Consider the following 24,677-nt stretch of genomic DNA (forward strand, 5'->3'; position numbering starts at 1 on the left):
GCCCATAAGTGCTCCCCTTCCTGTCCATCTCCATCCCTGGGGATAAGGGTGCTCACCCAGCACAGACATCCGCTTTCGGATGCTGTTGAAGTCCATCATGGCCAGGACCTGGTATACCCGCCGCTCCCCCAACTCCATCACCGTGATGCTGTCCTGTGTGCGTGCCAGGAACACATAGCCGAAATTCCGGGCTGCCGTGACCAGTGCCTCCTCATCAGGGGATGCTGCCTGGTAGAATATCTGATCTGGCAGGGAAGGAGCCATGGGATGGGATGTGGGAGGGGTACATTTGCTGAGAACATGCTGTCTTTTATGGGAACCTACCATAAAACCATCTCCAATGGACACAGTTGGTGCTCACCAGATATAAGGTAATGGTCTCTTGGGCCAGTACAACCTCTAAGCCAAATAAAAGAAGGCCGACACTTGGGTCCCCATCTTGGGACCTCCCCTTCCCAGCTCAGTAACAGATCTCCAGCACCATGCTTGAGCACTCTATAAGGTGGGTAACAGGAGCCCTGGGAGTTGGGATGGACAACCTCGAAGGCCAGACCACAGAAGCTCCAGGCCCTCAGAAGCTCCAGGGCCTGGGTAGCCAGCAAAAAACTCACTGTCTTTTTCCATCACCATCACTGTGTGGCAGATGGCCAGGAGACGCCAAAATTCCCGCACTATCTTGTCCTTGTTGTTGCCCACAATACTCAGGAGCCTCGAATTTCTGAACAGCATCTTCCCATGGGCAAATGTGTTCCAGAGGAAGGGGCTCTCCCTATAAAGGGATTCATTCTGGTCTGGGCCGTAGATAATGCCATTGATGCAGCACTTCTTGAAGGTCATGATGTTCTGTGTGAGTGTGCCAGTCTTGTCCGAGAAGATGTACTCCACCTGGCCCAGCTGGACAGTGAGACTGGTGCTACGGGCTTTGGCAGGCGTATCCTGGGGAGCATAGTACAACTCCACGTCCCAGTCAATGAAGATACTGTTCCCCAGATAGATGAATTCAGCTCTGCAAACACATGCTGGGTCACATACTGTCCCGTTGCCCACCTGAGCTCCCACTTCTCTCTAGCTGAGTAGTGTCCGGGACTCACGTGATGAACATGGCCATGGGCATCATGACACTGAGCATAATGATGAAGCTCAAGAATACGATGACAACCTCGGTGATTATATCATGCACACGCAACTCAGACACATAATAGTGCATGGTCCTGAATTCTTCCACCTTGCTCCAGAAGCCCATGGTCAAGGCCATAGAGAGCAGCACCACGAATATGCAAATCTGCTCAGGAAAGGGAAACAGTAGAGCCTGTGGGGGAACCCAAGGCAGCACCAACACACCACAGGGTAAAAGACAAACAGGAGAGGGGGAGCACTCCCACCCATCAGCATGGGGGAGGAATGCTAAGAAGAGGTGGCTGGGAGTCCTATGGGGAGGGAACTTGCAGGGGTTTTGCTGGGTTTTGTGGCTGCTATTAAAAAAATATTATTACAATGACTTTTATTTAAAAAGACAGTCGATTAGGTTAAAAGTTAAGAATTGTTAAATAAATGTCCATGGAGGGGAGTTGAACATTTTATTATCTCCTGTAGGTTTGGAAAAATTTCAGGATCAAGAAATTTTTTAAAGATTTTGATTACAGTAATATTTTCTGGCCCACAGACCTCTGTTTGTAGGATCAGGTTGCATACATTTTGCAAAGGAAGGAAACTAAGGCCTGAAAAATGACAGGTTGAACTTGTCTACGGGAAGGGCACTTTCCCTTCCCTCTTTTGTGTCCCTCAGCCCTTACCCCAGGGCAGGGGCTCTGTGAAGCTCACCATGATTACCAGCTTGTTCATCAGACGGTCTATCTTGGTCCCCTTCAGATGGACCATGCCACAGTTCCTCATGATCTTTGTGTCAAAACCTGCATGGTTTGCATCCATCCATCAGTCTACCTGCCTATCCATCCACCTCATCCTCCATCCCTCTGTCACTCTACTCTTCTACACATCCATCCACATACCTGACTAGCCACCCATCCAAGAAGGCTGGCTCAATATGTTTATTTGCACAGTTTTAGAACCCAAGGCTCCATAGAAACTGTGCCAAGAGCCCCACATCTTGTGACAGCAGACACTCAGCAGGTAGGCCCTGGCCTTGTGACTTCTTGCCAACAAGTTCAGAGGTCTCACCCCCCCCCCCCCACCACCACCAGGGCAGCTCATGCTGCAGAGGCCCTAAAGTAGTCATACCAGCATAGATGACCATTCCATAGCAGGTGTCCGTGTTTCGAATCTTGCAGCCACGTAAAAGAATGTTGCCACTGTTCAGGGAGAATTTCTTGCCCTCCCACTCCAGATGCCCCATAAAATAGTGCATCCGGCTGTTGGGTTCCTCACACACCACCTTGCCTATGAGCAACAGATCAATCAAGGAGCTTCGAGGCATGCCTGGGGTAGGGCCATGCTTCTCCAATGCAAGGCTGGGCAGAATGTGGGGAACACTCCCCATCACACTGCCCAAAACTTGTCCCACTGGCACCTCCATATTCCTGCCATGCAGCCTCCTCTCCTGTATACTTCCAAAGCTGGTTCTATAAGCCTGAGGGTCTTTGTACATGCTGTTCCCAGACTCGCAACTCCTAAAGAAAACCCTCTCTTCTGATCCTTCCGGTCCCCCATCTCCACCCCCACTAAGCCTCCTTCCTCCTGGTTACAATCCTGAGAGGTCACTAGACATTTATTCCTGCCAGTGGTGTCTCCAATACCTGTGAGTTCCAGCCTCATCTCCATCATGCTGGAGACTTTGGGACCCAGACCAGCATCCGGCAGACAGTGCCTATCTCTCCATGTAAGCTAGGCTTCTCTTCAGATATCATGAAAACAAATGCAACCAATGCTTGAATATCAGGAACAAAAGAGTTGTTGTTCAAGAGAAAAGCTTCTGCTCCAGCACCAATGAGAGTAACTTGTTTTTGCAACAAGACAGGAAAAAAAAAATAATGTGTCCCCTTGCTGGTCCTTGGGCAGACAGTACTTGTAATGCACAAGTGTGAAATGTCTCACTTTCCAGGTGGGAAATAAAAATATACTGCAATGGGTGAGTCAGTTCCCTATCTCTGTACACACAACATGCTGCCTTTTTTTTTTTTTTTTTTTTTTTTTTTATTAAACAACCAAAAACATTTAATGTGAGCAATGTTTTAAAAATAAAAATGCCTGATAAAAAGAGTGCTGCATGTTTTGTAACAATAACAGAAAACACCCGGACTGTTACGTAGATTCAAAGGATATGAAACAGGCATGGATAAGCTGGTCTGTTAAAAGCTATTTCACTTCCCTCCAGCAAATGCCATTGCCATTCCCCAAAACCCAGTGAGGTGGGGAAATTTCATGCCCACTGTACAGAGGGGCAGACAAAGGCCCAGATGGTTGGATGGTGGGTGAGCTGCTACCTCTTACCATGGAAGAAAGCCATATTCATTTCAGTGGTCAGCTGATTATGCGTGACTAACAGGGCCTGCCTATACTTCAAGTTGGTCTCCCTGGTGATGAGAAGGGGAGCGAGATAAGAGGTAGGAACAGATAGCACCCTGGCAAGCTATACCAAACCCCTTTCAAAAGCCACTCAAACATTTTCACTGGGTCCCTGCTAAGCATGCCAGCTGCCCAGCAGGAGGCTGAGGCCCAGAGAGGGAGAAAGCCTTGTCCAAAATCACGCAGGGCATTTTCAAAATGGCTGAAGCCAGACTCCAGGCCTTCTTTTGGGCAGGTGTAACTGGAGCACAGTAGGGCTTCTAGAAATGTTGGTGCAAAGAAAATGGGTCCCTTCACCTGATTTAATGTTACTGCCCCCTGCCAGCTTGCAGGTGCCCCACAAATGCTCCCAGAATGAATGACCTAAATATCCCAGAGGGCTTGGAGAACCATATGTTGTGGCTATTGGGGAATGAGGAAGGCCTTGCTGGCTCCCAGGCCCCCAAACCCATACTGATAACCCACATCTCACCCATCAATGTCGGCTGTCTCCACATAACACAAGCTGCTGGGCTCCGTGCTGGCCAATAAGAGTATATCGGCCTGGGGTGGGGAAGGTAGGGATGGGAGGAAGGAAATAGCATTGCAGGGGTGGAGAGGAGGAAGGCAAGCAAGAAGGCAGGCCCTCCCCACCCCCACACTAGAAGTGGGAAATTCTGGGCCAGCTGACAGCTCACCGGGACAATGTTTGTGTCATGCAGACGGACCAGGTCCCCCACATGCAGGTCCTTCCACTTTCTACACATAAACCTATTGGGGGAGGGTGGCAGATGTAAGAGAGGGCTCCAACCAGGCACATCTTTGAAACCCCTGGCCCTCTTGCCACCCTGAAGCTGAAAGAACTTCAGGAGGTTGGGGCTACAGATGCCTCCGTGGTGCTTTGCTTCCCTGTGTACACACCTACATGTTTTGGGGGAGGGGGATTCTTAGTCCACACAAGAAGTCCAACCTTCCCTAACCTTGCCCCCTTCCCCCAGTTCTTTGTCCAAGTCTCTTCAGAATTTCCCTGCCTCCCATTTCCACAGAACTTTCAGGCCTGCAAGGTTAACAATCAGGTCCTCATCATTACAGGACACAGCCCCAGGCCTGGTAGACAGCAGGCATCCAATAAATGTTTGGGTGCCTGTCACACATCAGACTCAACCAAGACGTCTGGCGGGCGTGGAGGGTTCTGGGCACTCTGTTGGGCACTCCTCCCTGATATGTACACATACACTTTTGTATACACACACACACGTGCTGGAGTTCCCTTTCTCAGGATGAACTCCCCAACACAGCAACTGGAGGCCTTACCTCTCCCCCACTAGCATCTCGCAGGGCCTGTTGTTGACGGTGCTGTCACTCATATGTCGTCCCTGAGTCAACAGGGATGGGTCAGGACAATGCCCCAGCCTTGCTTCCACCCATCCTGCCCCATACCACCCTGGTGAAGGGCCTAGGTGCAGAGCAGTTCCAGCTCATACATGTGACCCTATAGTGAGCCCACACCAGCCATATCTGTCCAGGGACCCTGGTGGGGGAAGTAGTAACTGCTGGAACAATAGCTATTGGCAGCAAGGGCCAAAGGGTCATGTGCCTGCACCTGTCCCTTGTGGAAGCAAGACAAGAACCCCATCCTGGTACCACCCCCCTCCCCAGTAGTCCCGTGACTACTTACGATGTCATCCACCAAGTCTCGGATGGCCCGGATGAGGATAAGGCAGACGAGTGGGGCAAAGAGGGTGAACCAGGGTACCGTGGTGACCTCAGGAAAGACACCCTGACAAACACGGTGGTTCACACCAACCCACCACCCCTGACACTCCCCACAACTGCCTCCCACTGCCCTCCCATCTAGCCCCTCAACCTGGCATCCTGTGTCCCACCTGTCAACACCACCTGGACCCAGGGGCCAGCCACCTCCCCCCACAAGCCTTGGGACAATGGCCTATTTCCACACCCTGCCCAGAACTCCCCTCCTAGCAAACTCATCTTCCTTCCATGCCCAGCTCCCATGTCACACACATTTCCCAGGAACCCCAAGCATGTTCCCTCCTCAGAGCCTTGGGTTTACTATTTCCCTCCCTATAGTTCTGATTTTCCCAGTCACCCTTCAGGCCTGAGCTCTAAGTGAATCGCAGACAAGCCTAGGTGGGGGAGTGGGTCCTCTTTCCATCACTGGGCCCTGCCATGTGTTTTAATGAGAGTGGTTGTCAGGGCAACTGCTGGGTCCTCAGTTTCCAGCATGGGACCTGTACACAGTATGTTCATGGGATTGATGTAGAAGTCAGACCAGAATGAGCTATTGAGTGGGGGGTCAGGGTGCTCTGTAAACTGCCCACCCAACTGCAACAGGCTGACATCTGCCCTTTTGGCAGGGCCACCCAGGTTCTGGGAAGTAGCCCTGCAGATCCCTAGAACCTGCTCTCAATCCTTTCCTCCTCATCCTCTGGAGTCAGCTGGGTGGATGGGGCCAAGAGGGTCATGTGGCCAAGGCTGTCTATCCTGGGGAGTGGCTGCACCCTCCTTGAACCTGAAGGAACCACTCATTCACCTTCATTGTTGAACGTATATTGAGCACCTCCTGTGTGCTAGGCCCTGGACTAGGCAGGGGGACTCAGTGTGTGAGGAACCAGACACTGCCCACCCCCGCTGCCCCGTCCAACCAAACAACCAACCTCACAACAGACACACTTATCCTCCCACCCCCACCCAGTGTCTACAGAGCCATGTGTCAAAGATGGCCAGGTAGGGCTTCCTGGAGGAGGCGGTTCCAGCAGGTGGAAGGAATGATGTGTGTACAAGTGCTGACCCTTAGGGCCACCCCACCCTGCCCTACCTGGAGAATGATGATAAAAAGGAAGTAGGAGTTTGACATTCGGTGGAACTGCTCATACAGGTTTAAGGGCAGGAAGGAGAAGAAGTTGTACTTGGCTGTGCTAATGGTGTTGCCCTAGAATGAGAGCCAGCATGGGGGCACTGCCAGGCCAGGACTTCATCTTGGCCTCACCCCACGCTTTAGCTACTATCAGCAATAACTGAGCACCCAGTGCATACAAAGTCTCAAACAGATGTACTGAGTGCTAGCTGAGTGCCAAGCCTTAAGCCAACATTAATTGAGCCTCTATTGGATGCAGACTCATAGAAGAGGGCTGTGACCCCCATATTTCTCAAAGTGAGTCACACACAGGAAAAGATTTTAGATAGAGCCTGATGTACTTTGAAGGTTTAATATTGACTTATTTTAATGTGAACGGGGTGGGGGGATGGCAAGGAAACACAGGACATTCTAGCATCAAACTGGTGATTTACTCATGATTAAAACTGGGAGGGGGGGTGTGGGGGGAAGACTGAGTGGGAGGAGGTAGGAGAAAGCCTTGGGGCCAGGGCCACCCACCTTGTACTTCCTCCTCTGCCAACACAGGAATATCTTCTCCTGGAACTGGTTGTTGTAGGTCCTATCATTGGCCTTCACCTCCCAGGTGAACACTGGAGCAGGGAGAGTGGGGAGTGGCAAGGGGTGCAAACCTGCCTAATGACCCCCCAGAGGAGGCTCCTGGGGAACCCAGACTCCGGGGAGTCTGGCTCTTGGCAGCGGGTGAGGAAGCTGGTCAGCCACCAAGTACGGAGAAGGCGCCACAGCCCCGAGGGCGCAGAGGACAGGCCGCCCCTTCTGCAGACGAGGTCAAGGCCCAGCTGTCCCCCCCCCCCCCCCCCCAGAGTGGGCAGCCCAGAGATTTCAGGTCTGCAGCCCCCAAATGCAGAGGCTAGCCTTCAGTCATGGGGTTTGGAACTAGTTGGAGCCCCACGAGAACCCCGTGGTGGGTCTGCCCAATGAGTTCCGGGGTGTCTCCCCGTCAGCTACACCACCCCTGCCGTGCTCCTTGGCTGCCTCCAGGGACCCCCACCAGCGGCCCCCCAACACGCACCTGTCTTCTCCTTCCCCTTCTCCTTCTCTTCCTCCTGCTCTTCCTCCTGCTCCTCCTGCTCCTCCTCCTCCTCCTCCTCCTCCTCCTCCTCCTCCTCCTCCTCCTCCTTCAGGGCTTCGCCGGAGGGCAGGCTGGTGGAACTGGTGGGGAGAGGCGCCCAGGTCACACCGGGGGGGCCCCGCCTTCTCGAGACACTGCCGGTCAGTCCGTCAGTCAGCCCTCCCTTCCCCAAATGTCGAGGCTCCCCGCCCCCCGGCTGCCCCCCCCCCCCCATTCCCACATGGACACCCTGCCTCCCCAGCGAGGTCAGAGGTCATGCCACTGAGTGTGGCTCCAGGGCCCGGCTGCTCGCAGGTCTGAGAGTGGCCTCCAGGCCGTCATCACCGGGATGGAGCCAGACAGCAGGCTTTCCTGAGCCCGGATCCCCCTCCCCCCTCCACCTAGTCCACGGTCACTTTCTCCATTGGGAACGCGTCTCACAGGGGCCCACCCTCTGCCCCCGCAGCTCCCCAAGTCCTGCCCGCCTGCCGCACCCCCCCCCCCCCCCCCCCCCCCCCCCCCCCGCCTCCTCACCCCTCTGCTTTCTTCGTGGGTTCCTCGGACAGGCCCTGCTTGAACAGGTACCTCTTTCGGGCCCCCCCTCTGCCCAGGCTGTTCTGCATCCTGGCTCTCTCTCCTCGGAGCTGCTGTCGCTGTCTGGGTGGCGGCTGGACTTGGAAACCTTCCTATGGGTGGCCAGCGGAGCCCTTAGAGCCGTTAGGGCGCTGCCAACGGTCCTGCCCCGAGCACGGGGCGGGGCTGGGGCTGAGCCCTGGTGAGTGGGCGTGGCCTAGGGGCAGGATCCTGGGGGCGGGGCCAGGGCCCAGGCTGAGTCGGGAGTGGGGCCAGCACAGGGGGCGCTGCAGTGGGTCAGTGGGCAGGGTCTTGCACAGTGGGGTGGGGTGAGGTGGGATGGGGTGGGGTGGGGTGGGGGCGGGTCTTCATAGGCACCAGGGTATTAGGGTCGGACCTGGTAACACTGGGCCTGAGTAAGGTGGACAGGGCCAGCGGAAGGGGGGCAGGGCCAGGATGGGACTGGGTACCTGGGTGGGAGTCTGAGCCGCCTGGGTTTTCGCACCTATAAGCTGGCAGAGACCATCCCAACGCTAGGAGGAATCCCAATGCCATCAGTGAGGCTGGGGCAGCCTCGGGTTGGAGATGGAGAACTAGAGCCAGGCAGAGCCAGGGCGGGAGGTGTGTGGAAGGGGCCACTGCAGTTGTTGTGCCCATGATCCCCAAAGACTACCAGGGAGCGGAATCCAATGCAATTGCAGAAAGCCTGTATTTATTTCAGACTAGTCCAAGCTTGGTCCCACTTAACACCTGCGAAGGTGTGGCAGGAGAGAGAAATGATTTAACATATCAATGGGTTTTATAGGGGGGGTGATGTCACTACTTTGGCTGACCTGATTGGTTGGGTTAGGGCTAGGGTCCAGTTACACAAAATGCAGTTACACAAAATGCCTTGCCCTGCCCTGCCTTCTCTCAGTCACCAGTTAGGGTCCACTGGAGAGCTGGGACTCAGGGGGCGGGGCAAATTTGAGGGCACAAGGGAGATGATTAAGTTCCATATTTCACACTTTCACTTTTAGGAGCTCCCGGAAGGGCGGAAGTTAGGAAGGCAGTGGGCACTGGGTACCTTCCCTACAGCCTTGAGGCCCCTCACTTTGGCCTAGTACTGACCCAACAGATGAGGTGTCTGGGTTTGACTCTGTGCCCTAGTGTCTTCCCCCCACCCGAGTCTGGGCTCGCCTTTAGGCGCTAGCGTCACTGATGAGCAGATGTTGGGTGAGTGAATGAGTGAAGAGTGGGGATCTCACCTTCCCCATTAGAGCAGCAACCTCTCGATCACATTTCTTTGGAAGCAGGGTCTGCATGTCCCGCTTGGCCTCCCAGGGGTGCCAAGTAAACCTCTCCTTTGGTTATTCATGCTCATGCACCCAACAAATGTACATCCAGCCCTACCCACGTCGTTAATGAGAAAGACCCCCGGGGAAGGGGCTTTTAGGAGGGACCCTGCTGGGTGCACCTGTGAGGACCGGTTTGGGGTCCTGACTTCCTCTCTGGGATAGTAACAGCTGGGAGAAATGGGTTTCAGCCTCCAACAGCCAATGGGCTTGGCAAACTGCAAAGGGTGCAGACACTACACAGAAACGGGTGTCTGTGAAGCCACTGGCAACCACTTCTTTAGAAAACTCTCGTTTACAGAAGGGGAGGGGTAAAGTCAGTGGTTACAAGAACAGCCCCAGAGGAATGTAACAGTCACCAGGGCCTGACTGGGCCACCCCCTGTACTCCCCCAGGAGCTGGAAAGAAAACCCTGATCCCTAGGGGAGAGGCTCTGTGTCCTCCGTGGGATCCTGACCTCTTGACCTTTAGCAAAAGCCAGAGTGACATGACAGGGTGGCCGGGGCCTCCTCCTGGCAGCCTTCCAACACCTTTATGCTCCTAGCATTGGGACCTGGGGACCGCCACCATCTTCTGTCCCTGAGGCTTTGTTCTGGCTTCATTTTCCACTTTGAATAAATTAAAAGCAGAATCCTGAACGGCCCTGGCTCTCCCACCCACAAGAGCCAGAACAACACACAAATAGGGTAGGATTCAGGGCACTGGGCGCACATGTTTCCAGGGATGGGCACACAGCACACAGCACACAGGGGCTGTGGCCACCCTTCCCTTTCCATGGCAGCTTCTTGGGCATTCAACCAGACTTGGCTGCTGGCTCCCAACAAGGGCAGGTCCTGGCCACAGCGGGCAGCCGGGAACCAGAACTGACTTTCCTGCTCCCCCATTGGGGCAGGTTCTGGCCACAGAGACAATATCTTCCTGGGTGTGTGGCTCCACACCTGGCATGCCAGGACATCTAAAATCCATGCCTTTACCATACTTTTGTTCTGTCCCGGCCTCGGGGTGGTGGAGAGGGGTTTGAGACATTGCGGGGGCAGGGGGGTTGGGGGGGGGCAGAGAGGATTGAGGCATTGAGGGGAGAAGGGTTGAGGTATTGCTGGGGAGGGGCGGAGGTTGTGGGCCTTCACAGACAGCTCCCAAGTGAGGGCAGGGCTCCACATGCTCAAGAGGGTCCGAGACAGAAAGAAAACAGGGGTATGAGTCTGACACTCAGAGCCAGCGCTAACGTAATGCACCGTGGGGGGCATCAAAGGGTCATTGCAGGAAGATAAGAAGGGGAGATATTTTGTAGTTTCCCTGCTACATAAATAGGTAATAAGTCAGTTCTGGTGGTAACTCTTGTTGTGGGCCAGGCTTCTGATGTAAATTCTTCTAGATAGTTAAGATGGGGAGGCAGAAGTTTCTCTTGAGCCCAATGGGTCACAGTTACCTTTAGCGCAAAATAATCTGCATTATTATTTCATATTTTCACTTTTAGGAGCTCCCAGAAGGAGCTCATTCTGAACGCGCTACCATGAATGAAGAAAAATACTACAGACAAAATCAGAAATACAATTCACTCAGATCTTCAAACGCCCTTGGTAAATAACTGATACAGTATAAGTGTGTTTCCTAGGTGCAAAATGATAAACGTGCTCAAGTAGAAATAGAAAAGAATGAAAGGCCCTCACCACCCAATCAACTCTGACCTAATCCCATTAAATAATTTTCCATTTGTTTTTGCATTCAATTAGCTACCAGTGTAAAAGTGAAGGATGCAAGCAGACTGCTTTTACTTAAGATGAGTGACTATTTTATTACTGAGTATGTGAAAAAAAATTTTTTGTAATATGCATGACATGGATTTTATGGTTCAGAAAAGGAAGATAAGTAGAAAAATACAAAAATATAAAATATTTCATAAAAAGTTTTTCACTACTATTTCCCCATTACTATTTAAATATTAGAAATACATTTGTTGGTATATCTGTTTCTCTACATAAATATTTCACTAGAAATTAATTCCTGAATCCTTTTTTAAAATAACTTTTTACTAGTGATGGTTACAGGATAATGAATTAAAATTAGGTACCATAATATTTTCTTGCATTTGACTTTTTATGCATTTTTGACAAAGGAATCTAAATTACTAAGCACTTGTTACTGTGGTTAACAGTAGGTGCCTAAATTGCATGACTTTGACTTTTCTTGTGTTTATCTACCTCACTGATTGTCAATTTTTTAAAAAAAATTATTTTAAGTTAAGGTAAATTATTTCACACTACATAAAATGTGGTATTTCCTAACTTAAATTATGTAACGCACACTAAGAGCTAGAATTAACAACTGTGCTTGTGGGGGAAAGATGAAAACTAACATATTAGGCCATAAGGGAGGTTTCACACTTGCTTCTTTTTGTACAACTGCCTACACACAAGCACAAGAGCATGAACTGAACAGAAGGGACTAAGCCTCTCCTGGTAGTAATTGAATCATGGTGCCTGTGAAATGTACAGAGTGTACATACATGCAAGTGGGTGACAAATATTGTGGATAAATGTAGCCCCCTGATCAAGTCATGCTGATATGAAGGCTGGACCTGCCAAGCGAGAGTGACCGTGTGGCTTCAGATACAAGGGTGTTGGCAAATTTTGTTCCAAGATATTCTGGTGTTGCTTTTGCTTTCTGCTGAAAAGAAAATGCTTAAATATAAATTTCTATTCTCTAAGGTTTCTTAAAGATCCATAGTTTAAATTCTGCACACACATATATATCTAACACACAATGCTTAGTACAAATGGTATATATATATATATATATATATATATATATATATATAAATTTGATACACATGTACAACTCTTTCCTGAATTCTGTTACTTGTACTAAATCTGCTCTTCAAGTTTTCAAAGGTGCTTGGTATTCTTAGCTATATTTGAAGCTGGTTAGTATTAATAATATCCCATAATATTAATATTAATAAGGCCTTGACAGATACTCTCTTTTTTGCCTTTATAATTTTTCTATAAAAATATTGCTGTTTAGATAAGGAGAGTAGTAATCATAAAACTTTAAGCAACAGGAGCTATATTATCATAGCAAACCAGAGAGTACAAGGAAAGTACTGTCTCAGTAAGATTCTGTGACAGCAAGATATTCTGTCTGGAGACTGTTCTGTTTGAAAGAAGAGGCCATGGAGTCCCTTTCTTTGGAAGATAAGGAGCAATGCTGCCATCTAGTGTGTAAGAGCTATTAGACAAGAATTGATATTTTCCTTTATGAGCATCAGTTCTAAAGGACCTGGATCACACCGAGGAGAAAGATAAGAACCAGAGCTACAGAGAAGCAAAAAGGTTCAGCTTCAGGTTACTGTCTGACCTGACAGCTATCTAATGGGGTGTTTACATTTGTGAGAAAGAGCAGAGTTTGAATGACTGTTTATTGCTAACATTAAAATAACTAGTGATTTCCATAATCACTTTGTGTGGACTCAGACTTCCTGCCAAGTGAAGACAGCTGATCACTGAAGAAAGAGAAAGAGAACTTAAGGAAATGGAATGGCAGACATCCCTAGGAGGCTGACTGCTGACCATGAGTACTCCTCTCTGTGGGAAAGACCTTTATCCTGCCTTCTAGGCTCTATTCCATAGCTGCACATTCCCACAATGCTCCAGGACTCACCAGAAGCTAATTGGATATTTTCATCTATTATAACTGTCTCAGTCAGCCATCAGAGATAAATCACTGGCCAGGTTATCATGTTAACAGGCCATATATATGCTATATATATTATAATAAATCCAGTATTAAGAAGAAAAAATTGCACCAAACATGTACCCTGGTAAATTATAAGGTGAATACTGTTATAATCCCAGCAACCTTAGGAGTCTTTCTCTGTGTTCCAATCCAATGAAAGCCACCTGACTTTTTAGAGCAGTTTTAGATTTACAGAAAAACTGAATGAAAAGTAGGTTTCCCATATATCAACACCACCACACAAAGTTTCCCTTTTTATTAGCATCTTGGTCTTAGATTTTGTCAATGTATACTAAATGGTGCAATTTAGTGTGTTCCTCTGTTCTCTATATTTCCTTAAAATATAACTGGACTCAGGCTTAAATAGACATGTTCACTACCCTCGGGTGAGACTATAGGTGCTGTTGTATTCTCTCAGCAGGAGGCACAGAGTGGCTGTTTTCCACACTTTTTTTTATGTTAGCTGCCATTGTTTCTCAAAGTCTAGGACCATTAATTTGTTGGAGGATTAAAAATGGTGACATGCCAATTCTACCATTTTGCTTACATACATTAATCCTATATAATAAAGAGGTAATATGCAAATTAACCCTCACACCCTTACAAGATGGCTGCCTAAGACCAGCCTGGCAATGGGTAGTTAGTGAAGGATGACCAAATGACTGACAAAACAGACTGTTTGCTTGAGAATTCTAAATATATTACTCCATTATTATGTCACAAGGTATTGTTGAAAAGTCTGATGTAATCTTTACATTTTTAAAAACATATCACATCACTTAGACACTCAACAGATTTTTTTTTTTTTTTTTTGGCTTTCTTTTTGACATCTTCTAATTTTACGAGCTGAAGTCTTGGTATTAGTTTCTCCATATGCTAATTTAATACCTTGTTTTGAATATTTTCTTTGTTTTTTTTAGGACAGATTTTCTCCTCCTAATGAATATTTTTAGAGTTTTATTTATTTTACTAGAGGCCCAGGGCATGAAATTTGTGGACTGGTAGGGTCCCTAGTAGCTGACAGCTACTCCCTCCCTTCCCTGGCCACCTGCCACAGCTGGACCTCCCTCCCTTCCCCCAAATGGCCCTGCCCCCTGGTCAAACTCCAGGATGACCTCCGGGTAGAGGGGAAAATTTGCTTTTATTATATAGGATAATTTATGTTGGTTTTCTTCTTTAGAGATCACCTTTCTCTAGATCTTGGATCTTCTTTGACTAATTCCAAGACTTTTTACTTTTTGAATTTTTTGTATGACTTGCTTTACTTTAAGTTTTAAAATTTTTTCTTTTTACCTTCTATTTTTACAACATTTTATTTGATCTGTTTCTTCTGCATTCTTACTTTCTAAATTTTTTTTCTTTAGTTTTATTACCTCAGTTTGACTTTATAATTCTGATTCATCTTGCTTTTTCATATCTTGTATCTTTATTGAGCACCTCAGCTTGTTTGGAATTGTTTTAGGAGATTGTCTTTTTGAAACTGTTATTTTCTCTAAGAAAGTAATACTCATTTAAACATTTTCCTATTATAGTGATTTAAATTAAACTTCAACTTAAAATTTTTTTTTATATTCTCTGTTCTTTTCTTTATATAGTTTCTTTTTCTGAACTTTGGAAGAAAGTTTGGTTCACATGGTTTTTCAAGCTTCACAAATCTCCCTCTTATGTTGTAAATGTGGGAGAGATTGACATTAAAAGGAAAAGATAAAGGAAGAAACAAAGTAATTATCAATAAGATTAAAATTTTATAATTTTTATTAGAAACCCTATATAATAAAAGGCTAATATGCAAATCAACCTAACAGTGAAACAACCAGTCACTATGATGCACACTGACCACTAGGGGACAGATGCTCAATGCGGGAGCTGTTCTCTAGTGGTCAGTTCACACTCACTGGGAGAGCACGGCTCAGCCAGAAGCACAGCCAGCACAGTGGTGGTGGTGGAGCCTCTCTTGCATCTGTAGCAGTGCTAAGGACATCCTATGGCGCTAAGCGGTCAGTCAGACATCCCCTGAGGGCTCCTGGACTGAGAGAGGGTGCAGGCTGGGCTGAGGAGATTCCCCCCAGGGCACAAATTTTGTGCACTGGGCTTCTAGTATATTTATAATAACATGATGTACCAGTAAACTTGTTTTTGCACGAACAGTTCTATTCCCAGTAACACACATTCATAACTATTTAATAATTGCTTATGGTAAAGTATGCTAGTAAGTTATCAGGTCAGCTGTTTAGTACAAAGTTTCCTCAAGAGGAAAACTATTCCTAATGTGAAATTTTATTTGTGCTGACCTAGAATCTCTAAAAAGCAGTGGGACTTTTAATTTGTGCAAACATCTGTAATGGCTAGCACGTGCTTTCTTTATTGCTTTTTTATTTTTTCAAAACATGTAGGTTTAGGCTCCTCTTGTTTCAATTCATTTCCTTCCTACAAAATGTGCAACATGCGGATGTTTAAAAGCATGACCTGTAATAAAGTTTGCAATTTAGAGAGCTGCTAAAATGTTCATAAATGTACTAACAAGAGCTCCAGGGTAAAACTCTAAAGCCTCAGAGAATAGGGGATTGGGAAGTTTGTGCTGAATTGGCACCTGCATATATCAATTCCTCATTTGCAAATCTTCTATGTCTTCTGCTTGTCTGTGATTACTTCCACTTGTCTCTGTAAGTGCTCCCTTAGTGCATTCCTCTAAGAGTTATACAACCTGTTTTACCAATTCCTTAAAACTCTGTTTTACTTTGTATTATAAATTCTCTTACAATAAGCATGAACACACATACATAATTTCTGGAGAAAAAAAGCAGTGTTCAAATGATAAGATACATTGACAAAAAGCTGAAGACTTACAAGTGAACTGAAAAACTTAAATTTGGATGCATTTTTAAATAAAATGTACCAGAACCCCACCTAATTCAATAGTCATCTTGTTTTATGTTTTAGATGATTGTGTTTGTTTAGGCAAATTAGGCTTAAGTTTATTTATAGTTCCATATCCATCATGTTTGGCTTCTCTCAGTGAATCAAAATCAATGCATAGTATTTTGACAGAGCAAAGGGGCTCCTGTTGCTGAATTTCCCATTCTCTCAGGCCAGTTTATACTTTAAATGCTCATGATGCGATGCTATGTGTACCCCATGTCTACCAATTGCTTGAAAAGCCAAATTGAGAAGGAGATTGCAATTAAATCATAATTAAAACTTCTGATAATTATGATTGAATTCCCAAACATGTTATAAAGCTACTAACACACACAGTAATGAAAGACTTCCATTTCACCCATGACCACAGGATTCTTATCCCCATGTAGTGTGAACACAAACTTCCTACCAGTGGACTCTATGGGCTCTGAGTTGGCCATCAGCAAAATATTCCACATCCTCAACATACTCTCTGAACATCTTACTGCCCTACCCCAAATCAGATTACTCTCTAGGGGCATAATTTACCCTGTAGTACTATCAAGATGTGACACAGTTTTCCCCTCCAATACTCTTCTCACCACAGGCTAAAAGTCAGTAATATCCAAACTCACTGACTAATCACCATGTGTTAGGCATTTACATCTATTAAACTCACTTAATCCCTAACACAGTTCTCTGAGATAGCAACTATCATTCCCAACAAGCGATGAGGAAAGTGGGATGCCAAGAACTTAAGTTATTTACCCACAGTCAGCACATCTGCTAAGTAGCAGAAGTTAATTTGATTCCAAGTCCATAATATTAATTTCTGGGCTTTGATGCCTCAAGATTAGGTATCCTCATTGAACTTCATTGTATATTCTAGAACATTTAGTTTCTCTTTTCCCTCAACAGTGTAATTTTGAAGCTCAAATTAATAGGCAATATCACTTTCTTTCTCTCTTTTAAAGTCAACTATCTCTTTGTCGCCATCTCTCATTCATTGCAGAACTAGATTCTGATATTTCTCTTCAACATTCATGTCATCATTCTGGGTGATTTCTATATCAATGTAAAAGATTAGTTCCAATCCCGCCCAATGATTTATTACTGATTTCTTCATGTCTCTCAACTATAACCTCCTGTCTTCCCTGTGAGTTTGCTCTATTCATCCACTGGAACAACTCCTTGATGCTTCCCACAAACATCACTAATCCATTAACTTGGCCTTTCTGCTTTCTCACCACCTGAATCTCTACTCAATCTTCAGCAGTAGTCAGGACTACATTTCCCTAATCAATTCATCCTTCCATTCTTTGGGATTATTATTACTCTCTCTTTTCAAATTTTCAACATCCACTTTTCATTCTCTCTTTCACATGATGATGCTTCCTCTTACTTACTTGGGAAATAGAATTACTTTGAATAGATTTCCTGATCTTCTCACCACCACATACATGAACTGACTTACATTTATATTCATTTATTTCATTTCGGACTGTTAAAAATACATGATGCATTCATTCTACTCTGTTTAAGGCCAAGTTCTTTGCCATTCTAGCAAGGTCTGTGTGCCCAGGAGTCTAGTCTACTGAATCTGCTCTGACTAGGATCCAATGACCTTTATTTTTCCAGTCCGAACTTCAGCTTCTGTCTTCCCAGTCTCATTAGGTCCAGCCCAATGGTCAGTCCTCATTTGATCCGACCTCTCTGTAGCACTGGACACAGTGAATTACTACTATTACTTTATTCATCACTTAATCTTATTTTATTTTTTCCCCATCACCATTTATCACTCCTTATCCTCTTCCACCTCCTCTCACCTCCTACCCCATGCAATCACCTCACTGTTTGTCACGTAGAAAGAACTCATTACTCCTATTTTTAAAGCCCTTCCCTTTTTAGGCATTCTGCTTATTTTATTTCCTCATTCCTCAAAGTTTCTCAGTCTTCTTTTATGGATTTTAATGTAAACAGGCATATTAAGAAGAAGAAGAAGAAGAAGAAGAAGAAGAAGAAGAAGAAGAAGAAGAAGAAGAAGAAGAAGAAGAAGGAGAGGAGAAGAAGAAGAGGAAGAGGAAGAAGGATAGAATCAGACAGTATTTCAAAAATCATATAAATATTTCATACCCACTTCTTTATTATTTAGAAAACAGCCCTTTTTTGAAAGGCTGAAGGTAGAGGCCAGCTGGTGTGGTTCAGTGGTTGAGCAGTGACCTATGAACCAGGTGGTGACAGCTCAATTCCAGATCAGGCCATATGCCCTGGTTATGGGCTCCATTTCCAGTGTGGGATATGTAGGAGGGAGCAGATCAGTGATTCTCATCATTGATCTTTCTCCCTCCCACTCCCTTCTTTTCTGAAATAAATAAAAATAGATTTTTATAGCCGAAACCCGTTTGGTTTAGTGGATAGAGCATTGGCCTGCAGACTGAAAGGTCCCAGGTTCGATTCCTATCAAGGGCATGTACCTTGGTTGCAAGCACATCCCCAGTAAGGGGTGTGCAAGAGGCAGCTATCGATGTTTCTAACTTTCTATCCCTCTCTCTTCCTCTCTGTAAAAAATCAATAAAATATATTAAATGTATATATATTTTTATAAAATAAATAAAAATAAAAGGCTGAAGCTAGAGAGGACCATTTTCACTGAAATATACTAAAATATCATATGCACCAAAATGAGAGAAAACTTCCCCATCACTGGTGATTCGTTTACACATAACCCATGAACTTAGGGTACATCTACATCTTTCCCAGAGATTTCATTGAACTATTGTCAGATATATAGCATTCAGGTTTCAGAATGTCTACAAGAAAGAATTAGAAACCATTTTTTATGGAGGTTACAGAAACACACACACACACAAACAAAAAAATAAAACAAAACAGAATGCCATCATTCTTTAGACAACCATGGAAAATTTAAGTCAAAATCCGTGGGAAATATACGATGTCTGCATATGCAGAGGGAAGAGAAGAAATGTGAAAGAAATTGTGCTTCTCTAAAATATTTGAGAAGTTTAAAACTGACTCTACCTTGGTCGAGAGGCACCTCCCCTGTTGCAAAGTTCATTTCAAATAATCTGCACTTACGGTATTTGTGAGATCTCTTATTGAAGATTCCTTTTAAGAACATGGATAAAAGCCCATGTTCCCATGGCCATTTTAGTTTAAACTATTTTAGTTTCAGAAAGAAAGTCTTTGTTGTTGAATTGGTACATAATATTTAAAAATTAGATTTGATTTTGAAAGTTATAAACATAAAATATATTATTTCTCCTTCCTTGAACTTGTATATATCTCCTCCTGGGAGCTGGCCTCACACTGGAAAATCCTGCTAGGGTGGAGTGAAGTTGTGTCAGCAGCTTTGTTCACAGGCCACACACTGACACTGGGTGGCTGGGTATTAAATCCATGTTTAATCGCTCATTCCCAAGGCAGATGCATGAGCCAAACAGAGGAGGAGCACACATTCCTGCTGTAAATAGCTTCAGGCAGATTGCTCTTGAGGTCAGCTTGTTATTACTGACTTTGTTTACTGTTTTCTGAGAAAAATCCACTGTGACGATAATTGCTTTTTAAATCACAAAGAGTTGTCCAACCATTCCGATCAGAGTTATTATGTCTACTCTGGTTCTCTTGCATGAACTGGTTCAAGGCCATGGTGTTTTCTATTTTTGCAATGAACCTAACAACTAGAGACAAGTACTGCATTAGACTGTGAGGATGGATGTGTTATCTACACTTCTCTATTTGAACTGATGGTTTATCTCCCTGGCAACAGCATTCCCAATCATTTAGTAAAACGTATTCCCATGAAGCCATTACCATGATTTTCATTAAAACGAGGTTTGCTTTCCAGGAGTCAGGGGTTTTCAAAGGCATGTCATCGTGGGACTCTCAGGCTGGAATCCCAAGGGGCAGTGAGGACCCCTCTCTAACAAACAGAACTCTCCTTTCTGGGGCCAGTGCAAGCAGCCTCCAGTCGTCACTTGCACGCCTCCTTATATGTAGTTTCGAGTGAGGTGTACAGAGAAATCTGTATATTTTGGAGACACAGGTCAGATCAAGATTTGTGTTTTGCATTCTATCCCACTCTTCTTCTTCCCCAGTCCAATGAGCATTATTATGTGCCTCTGAAGACTCTCTCTTATACGCTTTTTTGGAATATTTTCCTCCTAACAGATACACTTATTACTTCTGGCTTATTTATGCGAGAAAACCAAATCTATGATTTAAATCAATACATTCAACAGAGTCTAAGAAATGAATCCATGTACCATGTATCGATACAAAATGCTACCATTAAGCAGACCATGTAAACACACTTCAGATGCGGGCTCCCTGTTCATGCCCTGGTCTTACACTCCCTGCTAGAGAGAAGTGGAAACAGTTTCTACAGCCCTAATTGTGATTGGCTTGAGTGACATCTAAACACACGTTCAAGCTGTGAACTTGCTCTATGTGCCTATAATTTATGTTTCACCTGCCAGAAACATCTTTTTGCAAAGCAAGTAATAATGGTGCCCGTTCAAATGAGCATTTCTGCTCTTTTGAAAGTCTAAATGGCTATTAGAGGAGAAGGTTCTGAAGGGAAACTTCTTACGACAGCTCCCACTGCAGATGCCCATGTAGAAACTCCTCCTCCAGGAGCTGTGCCACAGGGGCCGTGACCTGAAACAGGCCTCCTATCAGAGACTCAGGCACTGTCAGGTGTGCTCAGAAGCCAGATAGGGAGAACGGGAAGGTTTAGGGAGGCAATCAAACCAAGTGAGTACATGGGCATGGGTATGGACTAAGATGTAAAAAAAAAAACATTCATATACATAGATATAGCTATCGTGGTAGATACATGTGTAGTTTTAAATAAGTGAGAGGCAAAAAGGTGAGAGAAAATCCTACCTAATAAAGAAGAAATATGCAAACTGAACATCACACTGTCACAAAGATGGAGGCGCCCACAGCTGAGGTTGAGTTCCCATAATGAGCCTTAAAGAGCAATCAGCAGGGAGCTGAGGCTGTGAGGTGCTGGGCCTGGGCAGGGGACCTGAGCCTGCACTCCCCTGTCCTGTGTTGCTTGACAGGGGACAGGCTGGGGACCTCAAGCTGCACCCTCCTCCTGGCAGGGCATGACAGGGGACCTCAGGCCATGCCCCTGCCTGGCAGGACTTAAAGGGGGACCTCAAGGTGCACCCTCTGCCTCGGCGCAAGGGCATCTGAGGCTGCACCCCTCACCTGATGGGGCTTGATGGGGGATATTAGACCACACCCCCAGCCCAGCAGGGCTTTACAGGGGACTTCAGGCTATGTCCCCCACCTGGTGGGACCTGACTGGGTACCTCAGGCCACACTCCCCGCCCCGGCACCAGGCCAGGGCACCTCAGGCTTGATGGGGGACTTCAGGCTATGCCCCTCGCCTGGCACTGGGCCGGGGTACTTGAGGCTGCACCCCCAACTCTGCAGAGCTTGATGAGGGACTTGAGGCTGTGCCCTCTGCCTGGTGCTGGGCCATGGGACCTGAGGCTGCGCCCCCCCCACCTGCTGGGGCTTGACGGGGTGGGACTGGCTGGGTATGGATATTGTGCAATTCTGAGGCACCGCAGGTGGGCAAAGACTTAACTGTTCAATTCAAAATCGAAGAAGATATAATTCCTATAGCTTGAAGATCACATGCCTGTAAGTTAAAAGCCCATGTTTCAATGGCAGAGTACCAATTAGTTCTTTTATTCTTGAGTTATTTAGAGAAACATGAAACGAAGGAGCCCAACAAACCACTTGCCCTAACTCAAGGTAGTTCTTAAACTAAAAATATAAGCAAATAATTTGTTTTTCACTGAAGATTTTGGTGACTATAAGGGATGTAACAGCAAAATCTCAAGCAAATACAATTCTATGTTCTCCTTTTCAGTAAATGTCAGGTCTTAAATGTAGTTTTGTGTGTAACAGATGATATCATTTAGGCTCTTATAGGTTCAAAGAATCCTTCTATTACTACCTGATTGTTAGCATAGCAAGAAAGCCAGTGGGTAGCTGCAAATCTAATTTGCATCTCATCACTTTTCCTAGTGATGAGCTGGTGGCCTCAGCCCTCAGGCATCCTGGTAATATGATAATGAAAAGGGAGGAGGTAGCAAATCCAAGGAGGTGATCAGGGAAATAATGTGAACATTGCCTCTAGAAACCAATAACTCTAACATAATGTAACCGTTTTCTGATCTCATTTAACTTTAAAGAGCTGAGAATATCTCTTTCTTCTAAGTAATAGGAACAGATGGGCATGGATGATCCCAGTCCAAAACATTTCATGCAACAGCTTCCTTGTTCCCATACGGTTTGCACATCCTTCTACTCTTTGTTCATATGTTTTATAAAATGTCCGAAAAATGCACCACCACATAGTAAGACTGGCTTCCTTCGGGAAGAGGTCACTCATTCTATCTGCTTCTGATTTTATGGGTGTTATTGATATCATGAAGCCCCGAGGGCTCATTTCCTGCGTTCTTCAGAATAAACAAATGTTCCATTGTTCTACTTCTGAGGGTATGCTTGGATAACTTTGTGATTTTTTTTTCTTCATGTATTTTAATTCAAGCCTGCAAAGTCAACCAACTATGTTTAAATAAACATCCTATTTTCCTTATTAAAAGTACAGTGCACTTCAAATTTCATTGTTCAAACCAATTGTACCATTTTATCAATTCTTAGAAATTAATTTTTGTGACTTTTAATATTTTCTCCAAAAAATTATCAGCCAATCTAAATTATTTTTTTACTTGCATCCATTTTGATGAGAGAATAGTGTAGTGTTTTTACAAACTCAAATGCTGTTAACTTCCTTTGACCTAGAATGTAAGGTAGGTGATTCCGCTGATGAGGGCTTCCAGGATCTCCAATGTCATATTCACAAATCTCTATTTCTTAGAGGATATTCTGCCCCTAAACACAACTTCCAACCAAACAATGCCAGTGTGACAAGTCCTTAGGTAGAGAGGGTGATTTTCTAGTTACTCCTGGAGCTTATAATTGCCAATTGTCATAAAAAATCCACAAATAAAATATGAATTTGATTTTTTACTCCTGCATTTGTTCTGTTTTGTTTGGATCAGCTACAAAAAAAACAAATAAAGGGAGGAGGAAAGAAAGAAGCCAAGAAAGGAAGGAGGGAGGGAGACGGACATGAGGCCAAGACAAAAACATCGGTGTTTTTCTGAATGGTCATCGTCTTCCCTACCCATCTCATTGGCCTAACTTGAGCTTGACAAGGTTTTATCCCTTCTTCCTTTTACTTCTATTCATGAATCAACAAAGACTTTTTTTTTTAGCCAAATGGCAGAAATGCATAGCAAGATATTTTCCTGTTTGCCAGGCTTTTGGCTTTTATTACCTGTGTTTTCTAATAGCAAACTTGTTTAAAATATCCAGTGAACCAGAGAGCATTCTTGTCAAGTACTTGCACCCTCCCTTTTAGACATATGCATACCTCAAAGACTGCAGTCTGCACAGGAATCAAGAAGTGCCCGAGAAACATATGTTGTAAGGTGACTAGTGTTGAATTCCTTCTAAGGAATCCAGTGATATAAATGCTGAAAGCTGTGCTTGCCAAGGTGGTCTGATCCATGGCAGATCTTAAAATGTTTGAGTAACGCCTCCAAAGCGCGTTTAAAAAGAGCCGTGGGTAGCCACGCGTATTATGAGGCTTTTTAAGCTTATTTTCTCTGAAGCAAGAAAAGAACATGTGCCACACGCATGGAGGGAGGACCTACATCCAGCGACAGCGTCTGGAATCAGCTCTAACACAGACTGTGTGGGCTTTCTCCTCTTCGGGAACAGGGTAAAGAGAGTCAAATAAATTCTGTGGAATTAACCTGACAGACTCTCATAATGCTCCCTGGCATCTTTCACATACAGTGTGTTTTGTTTGGGAGAAATTACACTTAGGTGCGGCTACTTAACCACGTTCCTTCTCAAGTCTCATAAATTATTACTGATAGAAAAAAATCCTAGCAGTTCCTCACCGATGAGCTGTGCCAGAAGTGGAACAGAGGGGACGTGCAGCAGAACTCCGCCACCCCTGCAGTATGTATGTGACTGTTCTGCTGACAAATGGCTGTTTTCTGGTTATTTGGTCATCAATCATCTAAAGATAATTAGATAATTATATTCATTGATTTAATACTCGAACATTCTGAAGCATCTATAAGTTACTTACTATTGACATCTGTCAGGGTGCATAACTTCATATTAGAGAATGGGTCTTGCCCTGGATTAAAACCAAGTCTTTAACCCCCAGGGAAGAAACAGACACCAAACTCATTTAAAAAATATATGTAATATAAAGCTTAACTGGATTTGTAATATAGCTTTTCACATAGATTTATGAGCCAGCAAACAGATGAGAATAACATTTCAAATATTTTACTTTATTCAGTTGTCGCACACATTACTACAGTAGCAAACATGTATGTAAAAAGCACTATGCTTTGTGAAGCAACAACCTCAAAACAGTTTTAAAAAATGTGAGCGCTGACCAATATTAATGTTAATATGCACATTTTCAAGACTATGTGTAGCTCTCTGCCAGCTTAATATTCCCAAGCAGAGTTAGAGGGAAATACTCCGTCTGGCCTTGCCTGCCATCTGTTGTCTCAGAGAAACCTCCCAGCCC

General features: G+C 45.3%; 1 protein-coding gene across 1 annotated transcript in view; it reads right to left on the reverse strand.

Moving 5' to 3' along the window:
- LOC118711323 (phospholipid-transporting ATPase IK-like) overlaps positions 1-19,675 on the reverse strand; it is a 28,374-nt gene extending 8,699 nt beyond the window's left edge. The window contains 13 exon segments of the mRNA XM_045576698.1: positions 57-245; positions 612-1,006; positions 1,092-1,282; positions 1,822-1,910; positions 2,239-2,397; positions 3,448-3,530; positions 3,995-4,065; positions 4,200-4,272; positions 4,816-4,877; positions 5,180-5,281; positions 6,341-6,454; positions 6,899-6,990; positions 19,543-19,675. Of these exon segments, the coding sequence (XP_045432654.1) occupies positions 57-245; positions 612-1,006; positions 1,092-1,282; positions 1,822-1,910; positions 2,239-2,397; positions 3,448-3,530; positions 3,995-4,065; positions 4,200-4,272; positions 4,816-4,877; positions 5,180-5,281; positions 6,341-6,454; positions 6,899-6,990; positions 19,543-19,675 (1,753 nt within the window).
- Between the last annotated feature and the right edge of the window lie 5,002 nt (positions 19,676-24,677).

This window comes from Pipistrellus kuhlii, unplaced genomic scaffold, assembly GCF_014108245.1.
Source record: "Pipistrellus kuhlii isolate mPipKuh1 unplaced genomic scaffold, mPipKuh1.p scaffold_m20_p_8, whole genome shotgun sequence".
NCBI classification, from domain to species: Eukaryota; Metazoa; Chordata; class Mammalia; order Chiroptera; family Vespertilionidae; genus Pipistrellus; species Pipistrellus kuhlii.